Raw genomic sequence first — 17,866 nt, forward strand, 5'->3', positions numbered from 1 at the left:
TTTGATAATCAAATTTTTTATTTTTCTTCGGAAATTTTTAAACAGCAATGTGAATGAAAAGGAAAAGGTATAGAATTTCGTGGATTTTGTTTTATTGGGAAATGGATTTGTGATGTGGATGATGAAATTATTTTGTTGTCGTTTGTTGTTGTTTCGCTGCATTATGATTGTTGAATAATATCATTTCGATTCTTTTTGTGCCATTTTCATCATCGTCATCTTCGTCTTCTTCATCTTCATCGTCCATTTCATAATCTGGAATGGTATCCACTCTGTTCTGCGGACAATGCTGATCATTTCGTTGATGATTACGTTGATGTCGTTGGCGGCCAATGCTACAACAACAGCGATGCTTTAACATTAATTTTTTCATCATATATCGAACATCTGCCTATTTTGACAAGTGAATTGTTAATCAAAATTTAACTGACAAAAACAAACCTTGAAATTATCACTCATGAATGAATAAATAATTGGATTGACAAATGAATGTGCCATTGATAACCAATGTGATGATATAACGATTGCCAAATACTTTGGACTTGATGCATCATTACCAATAAATCTTAATAAAAGATCCTTATTGAATACACGTACCAGTTGAAATATATGCGATGGTAGCCAACAAATTGCAAATAACGCAACAATCGTAATCAACATTTTTATAACCTCATTTTTTGGATAGAAAAAGAAAATGATTGGACAATTTTGCAGAATCAATCCGAGCTTACCTTTTGTTTGGCATGATATTGTACATTGTCCCGGGCAATATTGGCATTGCCCGGAGCACAGTGATACCATAATTTGTAACAAATGGAACCATAAAAATATATCAAACATATTAATGGCAATGCAAACACAACAATAAATAATCCAACAGTATAGATTTGCTCATGTTGATCGGTTGACCACATTTCTCGGCAGTCATAATAAGTAATATTATTGATGACAATAAATGGTTCGATTGTTGAATAAAACCATATCACACCGCCTAAACAACACCCGAACAACCATGTCAATATTACAATTATTATTGGAGCGAATGATTTGGTCCAAACATTTTGCCCGAAAAATGGTTTCATGATGGCAATATATCTAAATATGAGAGGCAATTTTATTCAATCAATCAACTACATTTGCATTATAGGGGATTCACACTACAGCAATATTTCATGAAATATATACACCAAAATATTTCAGCCCATAAGGTTGAAATGGATTGAAATATTGCATTGCATTTACATTGCTGTAGTGTGAAACCCCTATTAATTATTTATCCATATTATTAATGTTTTTCTCGTTTGATTAATTCGGATTTGCTATTTTTTTCTTATTAAAATGAAATTAGATTTTTTCACTTCTCTGCTTTGATTACTACCAACTAAATAGTGGTCGACAACAAATTTATTAACAAATGTATTTTTTCATTATAATTGTAGGGGCAACTTTTCTCTGGATGTTGGAGGGGAAATGGGAATGGGATTAATGACTAACGAATTGAAGATTTATGTTTCAATACATACCTATCAATACCGATGGTTGTGAGCGTATAGATGGAAACAAAAACCGACACAATTTGTATTGATTGTATAAATGGACAAAGCGAGGGATAAAATATCCAACGTCCCATTATAAAATGGGTATATGTGAATGGTATTGAGAAAATGGCCATCAATACATCGGATAATGATAGATTTACCAAAAATAGACGTAAATCACGTGAACTACGTTTACCTTTGATCAAAACAAATATCGATAATACATTTCCGAATAATGCCAATGTTGCTGTTATGCTATATAGAATAATGAGAGCTATTTGTAAATTTTTCGATCCAATTTCGAAATTTTCAATGCTAAATCCATTCAAATCATTATCACCATCAATAAAATGGCTAATGTTATTCATGATAATGTCCGCCAGACTAATATTATTCATTTGTTGGGCCATCATCATTATCATTATCGTTATTCAATTCAATAGAAGATTCTCTTTGCGTTGTTATGTTTTGCAAGATAACCAGCAAACAGAAACTAAATAAACAAAATGAAAATGAATATCATTTTAGATTTTTTCAAAACACAATTCCGAAATTCGGCAAATATTTATCATTTCGCAAAATGTTCCGTTTCGTTTTCGTTGTTTTTTCTGACTGCAACACCAACCAAACAACAACAAAAAGTACATGTAATAAAGTAGCAGCCGTTTGAAATAAATGATACTGACGAATTTGGAAGATTTTGCTTTCACAGCACAGAATTATTTTCAAATAAACAACATTGACAATTGATGATGATAGCTCTGAATATAATGATTTCTTCTCATGCTTAAAGTTCAAGTGGTGCTTTACTTTATTAATATGATGAATATTTTAGATGAAAAAGATCAATCAAATCAATACCAAAAAATCAATTCGGATGATGTTTTGATTGGCCAAAATGTTAATCCAGTTTGTTTGCTTCTCTCATTAACAAGTGATTCGATGATGATGATGAAAAACATTGACAATTTCGAATATTTTCTCTATTTGTTTCAAGTTTCAATTCAGATTTTGATTGAGAGATGGATGATGGAATCATATAAACTTGCTGAATTCTGAACACTCTCGCCACACACACAGATCATGAATCATTTCGGTTGAATAATAATAAAGATGATGAAAAGATGAAAAACTTTTTGTTGCTGGTTTTGCATTTTGGATTTCGAAACAATTTATTCGTGCATAAGAATGCTGTGACTAAAATTTCTTTGAGAATAAAAAGTCGAATGATGAAGATGACAATTCAGAAAGGAAATTCGGAATTTAGAATTCAAATAAACTTGGCAGCAGAATTTGGATTCATCAATTAAATTGACAGCTTTCCGAACAAAGCACCCTATATATTCGAATTGATTTGGAAATTTCTTTTGTGAATTCTGAATCGAGATTCTGTTATTAATGGATTTTCGAATGTCGCTGATAATTATCTTAATTTTTTAATTGCAATTTTTTCTCCATAATAATCTCATTGAATTTGAGTGAGAAAAGCATTTCAGAAACCTCAGAAAAATTTATCGCATTTTTGGAAATGAAATGAATTCAATTTGAGGATTTTTTTGGATAGAAATGAATGCGAAAGTAGATTGTGGAAACACTGTGATCTGGTGAAATCAAAATGGAAAACAAAAAAGACAATCAAGTGAATGTGATTAGCATATTCAAATGTTCATCATATTGATGTCATTTTGATTTCACAATTCTTTTTCCACATCATTTGGTGGCCAAAATTGAAAACAAAAAACAATGAGGCAATATAATTCAATTTTGGCCAATGTTTGACAAACATATGAAAATTGAATTTTAATGAAAAGCCAATTTGATATGAAATCGCAATGGGAAATTTTCTGGCAAACAAAATTTCCGGACAAATGAGATTACCAAAATTTTGAATGAAAAGCAGAACAAGATTGTAAATGGAAAAAATGTTTTTCAATTAATTCCCAGTAAAATAAATTCAAAAAAAATCAAATTTTATTTCGCTCACATTCAATTGGTCGAATTTGAATTGATGTTTTTTCTGGGGAAACTTTACAGCAATAGTTTTTTGTACAAGGTGAGAAACAACAAACGATATTTAATTAATCAGTCAAAAACAAAAACAAAATAATAAGGCTTTTTGTTGTTGAATCAAATCAAGCGAATAGTGTGATATTGATAAACACCACTTCATTATGATGATGATGATTGGATGTGAAATTGTTTGCTTCCTGATCACATTGCACCATGAATGAATGAATGAATTTGTTGAATGGAGGATTTTGGTCTGTTTGTTTGTGTTTGTAAAAAATTTTTGTTACGATTGTCGTAATAAGCATCAGGAGATTCTATTCCACATTCTCTCCATTGTGCTGCTCCGGCTAATGATGATGATGATCATTTTTCTCGGTGGGCTTTAAACAAAATTCTCGGACCGGAGTCGTCGCCGTTTGTGGAATTCACATCATTTTTCAGCAAATTTTGTCCGTCTTTTCCGCCTTTATCGTTTTGGTTGTTGTTTCATTTTCATTTTGGCATTGATCATTGCAATGATGATGATGAATGAGTGGATGATCTTGTTGTTGTCGTTGGTGATGGGAAAATCGAATTGAATCTTTTGTGGTTGCTTGATCCATTTTCATCGAATGTTTGATTCCATTTTTAAGCGACGATGATGATGGTGGGATTGTGGGCTGAAGAATTCGATGGTGATTCCGTTGATGGTGACGACGATTTACTATCATCATCATCATTAACCACCATGATAGAAATCGACGTTGTTTTTGTTGTTGTTGTTGATGCTGTTTTTCAAACTTTTCATTTTCTTGTTTTTGTTTTCAAACGAAAATAGAGCATAAATATGCAAATTATTTCCAATAAATAAATGGAAAGAGAGAGAAAAAAAGGAATTTCAATTAAATTTCAATTTCAAAATTTTTTGAATAATTTCGTTGTTTGGGTTGAAAAAAGTTGAATAAGACTTTCATCCAAACATCATAATCAAATAGCATTACTTACCAGGTATGAATGCAGAATGAAGAGTAGCAGCATTCGAAATGATAGCTTTATTGATTATTTTAGTGGTTGTTATTGGATTATCTTGATCATTATCAATAACGATTGTTGTTGTTGATTTTTTTGTCAAATATTTATTACAAGTTATGGTCGAATCAACAGGATCATTATGCAATAATAATCTTGTTTTATATTTACCAACAACAGTATTACAGTGATTGCCATCATCACCTCCGTTATTGTCATTATCATTAAAAGTTTCAAATGTGTTTGGTTGTTGAATAAGCTCGATTAATTGTAAATGACAATCATTAGAAACATTTGTTGTGTTTGATTCAAGAATGAAATGCTCATTTTTTAATTCGGATTGTTCATCATCATTATTTGGTACAATATTAGCATGACAATGATTATTATCATTATGATTATTGTGATTAATTCTACTTTCATTATTAGCACTAACAAAATGACTAACAACCCCACCGCCACCATGACGACGACGATGACGATGGTGATGATGGTTGTGCTGATCACGATCAGTTTGGCTATCGATTGGATTGCAAATGATTGTCATACGATGCAAGCATTCGGCAAATAAATCACGAAGATCAGCCTATGGAATTGGAAAAATAATTTAAATTAATTGTAATTTCTCATCTAATTCAATCAGAAACGAAAACAACATGTAATTTCTGATTGTGCGAAATGAACAAAAATTCAATCAATTTTGCCTATATTAATCAAGGATCAATTTCACAGATTTTCGTGAACTCACATATCAATAACTAACAAGGCAATATCACGATTCTCAATAAGATTCTCATCAATCACAAACTCATTTCCAAACATAACAAAAATATTCAGATAGTTTCGGGGCATTTCTTTTCCAATAAAATCAAGATAGAATTTCAAGAAAACTTTAAAATCTTGAATTCTCAACAAGGAAATTCATTGAAATTCATCAATATTCAATGCCCTCAAACGATAAACATACTAGTTTCCGTAAATAAGCAGAAAAAAGGTAAAATTGGTTCGGTTTTTTGATTAAATGAAAAATTGTAAAAATTATTATTTACCCGAAAGTTTTCACTCATAAAACAATAAATAATTGGATTGACAAAGGAATTGGCCATCGAAAACCAATGTGCAGTGAATGCAATCGAAACATAAATTGTAAAACCAAGTTGGGAATTATAAACATTGACCATTAAATCACGAGCAAAATAGATGAACAAATCTGTGGAAAGAGAAGAAAAATTGAATTAGAATTTATTATTTAAAAGAAACAAATATTTAGTCCAGATGCAAAAAAAACATTGTTGTTAAAATAACATTTGATATTTTCAAAAGCGAAATGTGATCTGATTAATGCAATGGTTTCTCTTTTTTCTTCTTCTGCAAATGTCATTCAACATTTCCTTTCCTTCAACATTTGAATCACGAGAAAATACGAGAAAAAAAACATTTTTTCTATCCCGAAGAAAAAAACTTAATGTTTTTCTCTGAATATGATACACAGAAGGAACAGAGAAATGATTTGGTTGAATAATCTTAGATGATAATGATGATGATTGTATAGTCATCATTAATCATTCAATGTTTTTTGCTTGCTGGATATTTTATCCCCACTCCAAAACAAAATCAAAAGTTCTTTTTTATAGTAAATTCAATCTGAAACGGGTCGTTTATTTTTCCGGGAATTTTCATTTGTTGAATTCTGTTTGATAGATAACTCAACCGATTGATTAAAATTAAATCATCATCGATAGTGCATGTTTGACAAAAAAAATGTTTCTGCAGTAAATATTGATTCAAGTGTCAATCAAAATCGAAAAAAGGATTGGCAATTTTTCGCAACAGAATTTGCGGTAGGATGTTTGTTTGAATTTATTTCCTATTAGAGAATGTTTGTGGGTGAGAAGCAAAAAGTTCATTCGATATCAAATCATCCCGGGAAGAAACAACAAACAAGTTTATTTACCAAAATAATAAACCAAAGTGACTATCGGTGTAGGATGCAGGCAAAATGAATATGAGAAAATGTCAATTATTTTGAAGCTCAAGTTTGGTTCTGTGTCAGATTCATTCAAAATAAATTCTGACATTGACGATTTTGGTCTATGTATGAACGGTACTCAAGATTCCATTGAAACTGATTAGTAGCAACGAAACAAAGACAAAAATCAATTTCTCCATATCATTAGGCAGATGATCATCATCAACGATAATGACGACGACAAATGAAAATTATTATCATTATTTGCAAATAGTTAACATTAACAAACAAACAACAGAATTGCTTTCGGCTTTTTTCCTGTTATCTTTCTTTGTTCCATTGCTTTTTCGATTATTTTTGTTCCAAGAATGGCAATCATACTTATAGACAGAAAAAACGAAAGAAAGAAAATTAATAATCAACATTTGTAATATGCATACTATTTTATCGATCCACATGCGAATCATATGAATGAAAATTGTCGTTGAAAGTCAAGAACATTATGAATATTTTTCACTCAAAAATTCTTGATCAAAATGTATCTTTCTTCTCATCATATCATTTACTATTTACTCAATTAAAATGCGAAAAAATTCCCATTTTCCTAACAAATTATTTTCAATTTAGCAAGAATTTTGCAAATATAGTTAGTTTTTTGTTACACAGAAGTGTGTGTGTGACACATATTTTTTTGTTTCAAATAAATTTCACACGCCACTAAACACTCACACACACACACTATTTATTTATTTTGAAATTTTTTTCAACAAAAACAAACTTCTCAGATATCACACAAATAGAAATGCAATGTTTTTCTTTCAATAATAATAACAAACAACCCCAACGCAAAAAAAATCTGAAATGAATTTGTTTGTTAGAAAGAGAAAAAATAAAGGCAAACAGAGTATATTATTACATATTGCATCGTTTACATTGTTTTTTTCGTTTTCTGTTGTTTTGGTTGTGCAATTATTGATCACTATCATTATTTTTGATGAAGATGATTTCTGATCAATAGATCGATCATATTGATCAATAGAGAAAGAGAGATTATATTTAAATAACTAAATGACTAGACTGGTCACTGCTAATGGCAATGGATGGATACAGGATGCTAGGACACCCAATTTTTCGATTTTTGCTTTCTAATATTTGAAATCAAACCCCTTAATGATATTGCCAATCACATTTATTTATCTATCCAATTCATCGATAAATCGATCATATTGTTCAAAATGATGATGATTGGCTTTTTCTGGCAAAAAGAGAAAAACATTTTTTGCTATTCCAGCAACGTTTCATGATGACAGAAAATGAAAATGGATAATTCATCAAGTCACAAACACATGAAAATAATGGATTACCGAGGAGAAAAACAAAATAAAAAACGTTTCATGTGTCACTCATCAGGATGAAAAAATGAAAAAAAATCCTCAACGTGTACGAGGTTAGTTTGGGCAATTAATTTGTTTTTTTTCTGTTGAAAATGAAACGAATTTCATCTTCAAGTTTGAAACTGAAACTGAAAAGGATTAAAATGAATGGGAAATTGAATTTTTTCTCTCGTTTCGGTTGAAGAAAGAAAAATTCTGCCAGTTTTCATTGCGAAATGTTTTTTGCGAAAAAACGAAAAAAAAATAGTTTCGATAAGCAAAGTAATTTTCTATCATCCGCATTACAATGAGGATGATTATAATGATAATAAGCAATGTGATGGTGAAATAATAACAATAAAAGTTTTGCACCTAAAAAACTAAAAGTAAATTCTTTTGTCGGACAAAGATAGGTTGCTTTCGAAGCATTGATAAAGTGTATTTAGCGAAAATCAACTTTATAAACAAACCAAAACACTGGAATCCACTATACTTTATTTGATATTTTGAAAGCAATGTTAGTAATGTGATGATGATATGATGAAAGGAAAAACTTGACTTACTTAGAATATGCAATGGAAGCCAACAAACAACAAACAGTATTACGATTGTAACCAACATTTTCATAATCTTTTCATGAAAAGATAGAAATGAATTAGTTTTTTCAAAATCAAATCCATCAATTCTTTTACCTTGACTTTGGATGCATGTTGATTACGATCACGTACAACATCAACATTACCTGGAGCTGAATGACGGAAAATTTTGACACCTATCGATGCATAAGTAAATGATAATATTGTCATTGGTAAGGCAAATGTTATGATGAATATGATGATTGTGAAAAATTGTGAATGATCACTGGATATTTCTTTGCAATCATAATTTGTTTCATTTGCTATTAAAAATGGTGTTGCTTTCGTATTCGTCCATTGAAACAGACCCAATAGAAAACCAAACAACCATATAATCGATATGGTTATTGGACCGAATGAATGATTATAACGCTGAGAATATAATGGATAAATTATTGCCATATAGCTTTTCGTGTGAAGTTCCAAATGGGAATCAAACAAAAAAAGAAAAAGAAAAGATTACAATTTTGATTTATGTTTTAGGTTTTTTGGAAAAAAATAACAAAAGGGAACAGGCAGTGGCGCCATCTAGTTGTTTACAATTCAGTTTTTGATAAGAAAAACTTGATCAAATTCAAAAAAAACTTACCGATCAATACCGATGGCCGTTAATGTATAAACCGAGACAAAGACACAAGTCATTTGCATTTGTTGTACAATTGGACAGAATGCCGGGGCAAATATCCAGCGACCTAACATGAAATCGGTATATGTAAATGGTATACTAAACAATGCCATCATAATATCTGACATTGATAGATTGACTAAAAATATTCGTAATTCTTTCGAAGCACGTCTGCCGAATAATAATGCACAAATGGCTAGAATATTGCCGAATAATGCTAATGCTGCTGTTAATGTATATAAAAATATGATTATAATTTGCCATTGTTTATCTAATAATTCTAATTCCTTATATGTTGAATAATTTCGTTGTTGCTCTTGTTGTTGTTCTTCTTCGTTTTGTTGTTCTAGTTGCAGTTGTTGTTGTTGATCATTATCATTAATATTAATTATATTGATTGTTGATTGATTGAAATTCTCTGTTGGCAGTATGGTTGATGATGACGATTGTTGTTGTTGTTGTTGCATAATATCGATGGATGATATAATTAAATCCGATACATGTATTGATGATTGACTAATTGATGGCGGTATTGGTAGTATTGGTGGTGATATCGATGGTGGCGATATCAATGTGGATTGGCTATAATTATTGATAGTTATTGTTTCAAATGCCATTATCATTATTATTATCATTTTTGTTTTGCGTGTTATTATTATTATTTGATTCAAAAAAATTTTTTGAATAAATTTTCATTCAAATTGTCATTTGCATCTGTGTTATTGGGATAAAAATCAATCGATACTGATGTTGATTGGTTGATGGTTGAACATTTTTCGAAATCATTTTAAAACAACAAGACGGACATGGAAATAGTCATGATAATGATTCATTTTTTGCTGAAATAATGATTATAATGTTTATGTTGAATGAATGAAGGGTGTTTTTTGCTGGCTGAATTTATGAAAGCATGTCAAACATTTTTGTTTTCGTCTTTCGCACCAAATCTCGAACACTGAACACACAATATTAACATTGAAAATTTGCATTTACATCATATATCCCACACACACACACAATACATGCTGATGTTGATCACAAAATTTTCGTTGTTCGTTTTTCATTTGACGCCTTGACGGTATCCAAGAGACACGATCAACAACAACAATATTCGTTTCCTATTTTTTCATTGTCAGCCAATGGGGGAGAAAAAAATTGAAAGAAAAATTTGTGAAAAAACAACAACCATTTGAAAATTATATGGTTCAAAAAATGATCAAATTTCCTATCAACAAGAGATAGGAAAAAAGTGAAAGTTTTGCTTGCATATTCCGGTTTTTGTTTTTTTTCTTTCTTTTCTCATCAACTTTTATGAATTGAAAATTTTGCTTATTTTTATTGAAAAATTTCAATCAATCAATCAATGATTGATGAATTCAATATCACGCGAAAGAGCAAGCGAGATTAACCATATTGTTGTTTGGTTATTTTGTTTTGTTATTAAAGAAAAATCGATTCGTGATATGGAAACACAATCGATATAAATAAATTATTCATTTGGCAGCAGAATATCTCACTAGAGCTTCTTTATTGATGAAATGTCTGACTTTCTATTTATCCTGCTTTTGTTTTGTTTGGTGAAATCCGATCATTTTCATGCATTCAAACTTACCATATCAGATAACATTGTTATTAATCAAACAATAACGAAAAGTTTGATTTCCCGATTGGTGAAAATTATTTTCAAATCACAACAAAACGTAGAAAATTAGAAATATAAATCTGCATACATAATTCTCTATCTAATCTGATCTGCATCTTCAGAGAACAAAAATAAAAATAAATTCAAATGTCACGCGAAATTCATCTAACCAAATACATTATTTATTCTTTTTCTGATTACCTGAAAGAAAATCTAAACCTGAACTTTATTTATCTAGCACCAACCATGATAGTGAAACATTGAAAAAGCCCGAAAATAGAATTGGCACTATTGGTCACCTATACAAGCAAACAAGCAATCATATGCAAAAAATGTCATGATTTGATTTCTGTGTAAAACTTTATTTACATTTTTCATTTTTATTTGTTGGTTTAGGTTACATTATTATTATCATCATGATATCGCATTTGGATAAACACAGGTCTAATTCTTTGCCATTTATTAACATCTTTTTCGTGTATGTTTTGGTTTGTTTGTTTGTAAATTTTGTTGCTGTTGTTGTGAAAATAATGTTAAGTAATGAAGTAAACAAACAAGCAGAGAAACAAATTTGTTTACATTCTTCTTAAAAGAAGAATATTTTTCACTTTACAAAAAAAGAATTGAATGAACTATGAATGAATTGAATGAAATGATGGTAATCTCTATATAGAGAACACTATCGAATTTCGTGTCAAATCTTTTCAGAATGAAAGGTAAAAAAGGAAAAAGTTTTTTCCAATGACACACACACATTATATATTGGAAATAATAAGAATGAAAAGATGCGAGAATAACAATCATGACAACGACGATAAATTAATATTTTTCAAGAGAAATAATGATTTCTATTGTTTGTTCGTTGCCGTCGTTGTTGTCGGTGCACTATTCAAATTAACAACAACAAAAATTTCAATGAAACTGGAGATACACACCTATATACACAAAAACAAGACACTGAATGAAATACACAAAAGGATTGAAATAGTTGAAAATGATTTTCTATCATTGTCGGTTATGGGCAAAAAAGTTTTAAGAGAATATTTGAAATTTGAGATGGAAATTTTTTTAAACTAATTTTTTGACATTTAAAATTAAAGATGTCATTATTATTATTATTATTATTATTATTATTATTATTATTATTATTATTATTATTATTATTTCTTTCTTTTCTTTTTGTTTGTTTGAATTTGTCTTCTTAAAGAAATTATTTGATCTCATCCATTCAAATTTAAAGAAAAAACTTGTCTAACCCTTTTTTCGATCTTTGAAAAAAATTCGTTAAAGTGTAACAGAGAAAAGAAAAGCGAAAAAACAGAGAAGAGATAAAAGAAGTGATGATTCTTCATTGAATTTGATTGGCGATATACACGATTATTATTCTTTTCATTCTTCCACATGGATAACAACATTCACTAAGCAACAACAACACTTGAATTTTCGAATACAGAATATTTTCTGTTTTGTTCCATCAACAACAAAAACAGAATCAGCATCTTGGAAAAAACCATATTTTTTATCCGCATCCACATCATCATTATTATTATTAAATCATCTTGATCTGAATTTTTTCATTTTTAATTTTTTTTGCATTTCTTCGCAAAGAAATTATTATCATAAAAATGTAACAACATGATGAGGATGATATTTTATTCTAAGGGCGCCATTCACATTTGCTACCACATGGTTGAATCTATCCATCCATCCAATCCATCCGATGACGTTTCGGCTTTTTTCGCTTTTCGTTTTTGTTTTCCGGGTGGCAATAGACAAAGGCACATACAGTTTCCACAACAACAACAACATCATGCACAAAAGAAAAGAAACCAAAAATAAAATGAAAATAAAGAAAGTCTTCGGTTCAATTAGCACAATTGCACTCAACTCTCTCTGTGTGTGTATGTGTCATGTCACATAACAGTTTATTTTCTTGGAAATCGCTTTGTCAACACCGAATTTATTGCAAAATAAAAAACGAATTTCATTGCCAATATTGATTGTGTGTAATCACACATTTGCTGTCATTATCATCATCATCAACATCATTATCAAGTCCAGTCGATTCATTGACTTTCTCTATTCATTTTGTTTGTGATGACCAAAATCTGGTTCACTATAGAAAATGTTGATAGTATGACAGCACACATACATGTTCAAGTCATATGGATTCTTATCTATTTCCTTGGCTAACTTCACTACTGTTCTACAGCAAAGTCTATTGATGATGATAATAATGATGATTAGTGACAATCTCTTGACATGTACAAAATTTTCTCATTCTGTGTGTTTATTGTCTCTCTCGACCAACCAAAAAATGTCATTTGTTATTAATTTATTATGTTGAGATTATGAATATTATCATCATTATTGCTCTGTTTATTTGATTTGTTGCACATTGGTTTCCATTTTCATTCAATATGTTATGTGGCTGAATATCATATTGTCATATCATCATTTTGGATGGACACAATAATGTTAATGTTCTTAAAAATGTTGTTGATGATCATTATGATCATTATTCACATTTCCCCAAAACGAAATTCAGTGGAATTGCAGTTTTTTGTCGGAACAAATCCAATTGTTTTGTTAATCAGGCAAATTATTTGCATCATTCTTGTTTTTGTTAAAATTTGAAATTTTGCCGCATTTCGCAAATCCAAATGACGATGAAAAGAAACATTCAACATTTGCAATTAAAAGAATGGAATCCATGAAATAAATTTTCCAATAAAATTTTCAGCAAAAAATGAATAAAATGGCAAATGGTATAGGAAAAATGCAAAAATACACTATCAAATTATTAATATTGTATTATTGGGATTGATTTTTCCATAGTGAATTTGAAATGAAAATGAAAAGAATCCATAAATTCCTATCATATTTTCGTATTATTTGATTGACAAGAATAAAAAACAAATATTCAAAAGACAGAAAATATTGAAATAAAGCCCAGCACTGCACTGCTGTGTACACTATTCACGTTAATTTGATTAGTCAGTTTCAATATTTTTTGGGTTGTCGAAATTTTCAGTTAATAAATTATCATGATGATGGTAATGACTCTGCCTAGAATTGTGAAACTTTGTTTCTAAAAAGTTAATTTTCAAATGAAAAAAATCTGACAGGTTTGCTTTTTCTTGCTGTTCACGAATTGCATGTACTTTATTTGATCAATAAATGAATATAATTGATTCAAAATTCCCAATACTTTTTCTTATCTCTCTCTCTGTGTGTGCGTGTTTGTGTGCGACAAACTTTATCAAGATTTAATCGATTTAACTTTTTTCTGGTTGTTGCAAAAGTAAAGAAAATAAGCGAAAAAGTGAATAATAAGAGAAAAAATCAATGCCAATTTGTTGTTGTCGGAAAAGTGTTAACAACAACAACAATTTTACTTTTTAGAAAGTTTTCCCGAAGAAAAAATGAATTAAATTGAAACATTACATCACCATTATCAAAATATCGATCTGCTATGTTCGATTTACTGCTTATTTCAAAAGAAATTTTTTTGAAGATTTTGATCGAAATGAAATTAATCATTTTGCACTCCACCAGAAAAAAATAAAATAATCACTCTTGTTCATCTTCCCTCGTGGCCAATTTTCCATGTGTCTATATAAATAATGATAACATTCTTATTAAATGAAATCTTCACATACATTGCCACTTGCTTTTGGCAATGAACCACACTATATCCGCCAAATAGATTTGATTCCTTTGCTTTCTTTATCGTCATTCGATAATAATGTTATCAATTTCGATGACTGACTTGCAATGTAATAATTTTATATGTAATCACTATTATTATTATTTACACATGCCATATTCATATTCATATGGATAAGATCTGTACTGAATGAAATAAAATCAAATTGAGATAATGATGATGATGATTGGCCATCTTGAATTCGTATCACAATTTTGTTCTGTTTTTTTCTCTTTCTCTCATGGCAGGATTTCCGATAACCAGAAAAAACATTAGCACTGTTGTTATATGAATGGACACAGCATTCATTTAAGGAAAAAATTATGAAGGAAGAATATTCCTTTTCGTATTTTATATGGGTGTGTTGAGAAAATTATTTTTAGGTTTCTTTGGCGAGGAATTTTTTTAAAAAAGTAAATAAACAAAATTTGAAGAAGTAAGGCGGCGGTCCCACTTGTATAAACTAACAAACAGACTAAACCGAAAAATGCACTGTGGAAGTAGAAAACGGGAAAAGTTTGCGATTTGACAAACTTTCGAGTTTAACATATCAAGCAAGCATGATCCGGCAAACTAGTTTTTTTAGTTTATACAAGTGGGACCGCCGCCTAAGAAAACTTACAATTTTTTTCACTTTAAGGCGGCGGTCCCACTTGTATAAACTAAAAAAACTAGTTTGCCGGATCATGCTTGCTTGATATGTTAAACTCGAAAGTTTGTCAAATCGCAAACTTTTCCCGTTTTCTACTTCCACAGTGCATTTTTCGGTTTAGTCTGTTTGTTAGTTTATACAAGTGGGACCGCCGCCTAATTTGATTCCAAGTTTTTTCCTTCTTTCATTGTTGTTCATAATTGTTTTTTTATCGGTTTTCACTTAAATCTTTTCAAATCTCTTTTTTAACCGATCGGTATTTTTTCCGGAATCAATTTGATGTTTTTTCTTACTTAAGTCGATTTACCAACTGAGAAAAAACTTTATAATAAAATTAAATTTGCGGATGATGAAGATAGAAAAAAATCAATTTCACCACAAACAAACTTAAACACACCATCAAGACTTTGATTTTGATAAACTCATTGACGACGACGAGAGAAAAAACATAAAGAAAATGAATGAAAGAATTTTTGCACTGGAGAAAGAAATCGATTTGAAATTAGAGAATCATCAACAACATTGGTTGAACATAGTGAGAAGAGCGAAAAAAGCCAATTCTATTTATTTTTTCGGTTCCAAAAATAAATTCAATTTTAGCTGGAAAACAGAATTTGGCTTTGATAAAATGAAAATTTCTCAATTAATTAATTGAATCAAAAGAAAAGAGAAAGACGATATTGTTAATCAATCAATCGATGAAATCCACTTTATCACGTAATTTATTATTATTGCTGTCGTCACTAATTTTAACAACAACGAAAACAACAAGAGAAAAAAACACAGGTATGCTTTGCTGAACAAAACACTTCTTGTTATAATGATAACAAATGACGTTGGTAGTCGCCTAGGTTGGTTGGTTAAATGTAACGAAAACCGACAATATCAATGTTATTCATTTGTCAACGAATTGCTTTTTCAATTGATTATTTCGAATTTGTCGATTGAAATAATGAATTGCTTTGGCTTGTTCGTGTTCGTTTGGTTGTTTGGCTTGTGTTATTGGCGTTGGTGTTGGTGATATATCGATATTGAACCCAATTCTGAACAGACATGACCCGAAACAAGATGAAAAAACAGCAACCGGAAAAGAAATTGAGAAAAAGAGAAGGATTCGTTAATGAATCTGCATCGTTGAACAACAATAAAACAACAGCAAATACTGAATGGAAACAGAATTTGTTGAAACCAAGTCAAGCACTTTTGATTATTTATTTATTTATTGATGCTGTTGTTTTTTAGATGTTGTTGTATTTCGGTTGGGTTCAAAATGAATTGATTGAAAAACAAACCAAATGCTATTATAGATTTATATCAATTGAAAAATGAAAATGGCATAAACTTTGTAACATTAGAAATTAGGCGAAAAAGATTAATATTAAAACAAAGAAAGAAATGAAGAAAAATGCATATAGGGCGCCATATATTTTTGGCATTTTCGGTTGATTCTGACTGGCTGACTGGCTAGCGTGTTGATGTTGTTGATTGTGTTTGGATATTGGATGCAAGAATAACATGAAATCTTTTCATTGCTTCTCAATGACGAAGATGGCGACGCCACGATCATCATCATCACCATCATCATTTTGGGTGATGATAAAAATTCTTGTTTTTTTCGTTTTGTTTTGGGAATTGGCTACACACATGCTCGGGCACAAATCTTCGGGCACGAATCTTACTCTCATTTTATTTTCATTTTTTATCATTGGTTATATTCCTGGTTTTAGTTTCGCTGCTTTTGCGTGTCTGTGATGTATTTTGGTTTTTTGGTTTCGGTTTGCGTGTTGTAATGATAAAACCGTAATTTTTTTGTTTTTTATTTGCTTCTCGTTTTTTCAAATGAAAAATTTCGAGATAAAGGTTTGCAGTTTTTTTCTCAATTATATGTGTCACATTTTGATTTAATCGATTGGTCATTTTCAATGGAAAATTTTCTGCTGCAAAAATATCAATTGCTAATGATGATGATTTAATTTCCAATCAAATCGAATCTATATTGAACATATGATGAGTTCGATATCAATAAAATTAATGGATTCAATTTTTGCAATTCTGGGATATTAATCAGAAAAAATGAAATCATCAAGTATGATATTTCTTTTTTGCTTTGAATCATTGTTGACCTTCTTTACTTTAGTCGGTTAGTTAGTTAGTTAGTAAGTCAATCGAATCAAATCGAATCGATCGATTCAGGAGAAAATAAAAAGAAAAATGAAACTTTTAAAACAGAATCTTAAACAAAAAAGAAAAACCAAAAAATCGATTAAAGAATTACAGGTTTATCATTTTTTTGGGCAAAGACTTTTTCGTTTCGTGTTTCTCTTCGGTATTTGTCAAACCCAAGGCAAATAAGATGATTGAGCACATTGAATTCCGGGGGAATGTTTATTTTTTCAATGATAATCGATTATCATTCTTCTTCATTTTCTGGAATCTTCTTTTTTCTACCATTCCATTCATTAAACGATATTGTTCAACCATGGATAAAAACAATGAATGTTTCCAATGATGGATTATTTTGTGTGTGTGTGTTGCACATAGAGTTAATAGAGTTTTTTGGTCTAATTTCCGGGTCAAATTGATGCGGCAAATCCAAATAATGAATGAATGAATTTTTGCATCTTTTCTTCACATTTTTCGCCTCCTTACTCTTATTCCGCTAATGTGTTGATGATGTGGAAGATTCTTTTTTTATTCAAAAATTT

General features: G+C 30.0%; 2 protein-coding genes across 9 annotated transcripts in view; both read right to left on the reverse strand.

Moving 5' to 3' along the window:
* On the reverse strand, positions 1-3,647 carry LOC113796974 (RYamide receptor-like). The gene is made up of 5 exons (XM_027347276.2): positions 3,523-3,647; positions 1,524-2,031; positions 732-1,095; positions 442-669; positions 1-391 (listed from the first exon to the last, which is right to left on the reverse strand). Exons 2-5 carry the CDS (start codon positions 1,958-1,960, stop codon positions 128-130), a joined length of 1,293 nt encoding a protein of 430 aa, XP_027203077.2. The 5' UTR covers positions 1,961-2,031; positions 3,523-3,647; the 3' UTR covers positions 1-127.
* LOC113796972 (uncharacterized) overlaps positions 3,488-17,866 on the reverse strand; it is a 26,232-nt gene continuing 11,853 nt past the window's right edge. For 4 of the 8 annotated variants that reach the window (XM_075822888.1, XM_075822880.1, XM_075822884.1 and 1 more), the window contains exons 2-7: positions 9,123-10,276; positions 8,591-8,939; positions 8,462-8,528; positions 5,606-5,766; positions 4,533-5,142; positions 3,986-4,338 (exon numbers count right to left, since the gene is read on the reverse strand). In XM_075822888.1, the coding sequence (XP_075679003.1) occupies positions 3,986-4,338; positions 4,533-5,142; positions 5,606-5,766; positions 8,462-8,528; positions 8,591-8,939; positions 9,123-9,793 (2,211 nt within the window). In that variant the 5' untranslated portion in view covers positions 9,794-10,276. Of the gene's footprint in view, positions 4,339-4,532; positions 5,143-5,605; positions 5,767-8,461; positions 8,529-8,590; positions 8,940-9,122; positions 10,277-10,770; positions 10,898-11,169; positions 11,279-15,131; positions 15,149-15,558; positions 15,744-17,866 lie in introns of those variants that run through there. The other 4 variants (XM_075822882.1, XM_075822886.1, XM_075822885.1 and 1 more) reach the window with 4 other exon arrangements.

The sequence above is a fragment of the Dermatophagoides pteronyssinus genome, unplaced genomic scaffold (assembly GCF_027571235.1).
Source record: "Dermatophagoides pteronyssinus isolate colony J.1.1.1.1 unplaced genomic scaffold, Derpt_VIB-CSIC_2022.12 sq0021, whole genome shotgun sequence".
Taxonomy (NCBI): Eukaryota; Metazoa; Arthropoda; class Arachnida; order Sarcoptiformes; family Pyroglyphidae; genus Dermatophagoides; species Dermatophagoides pteronyssinus.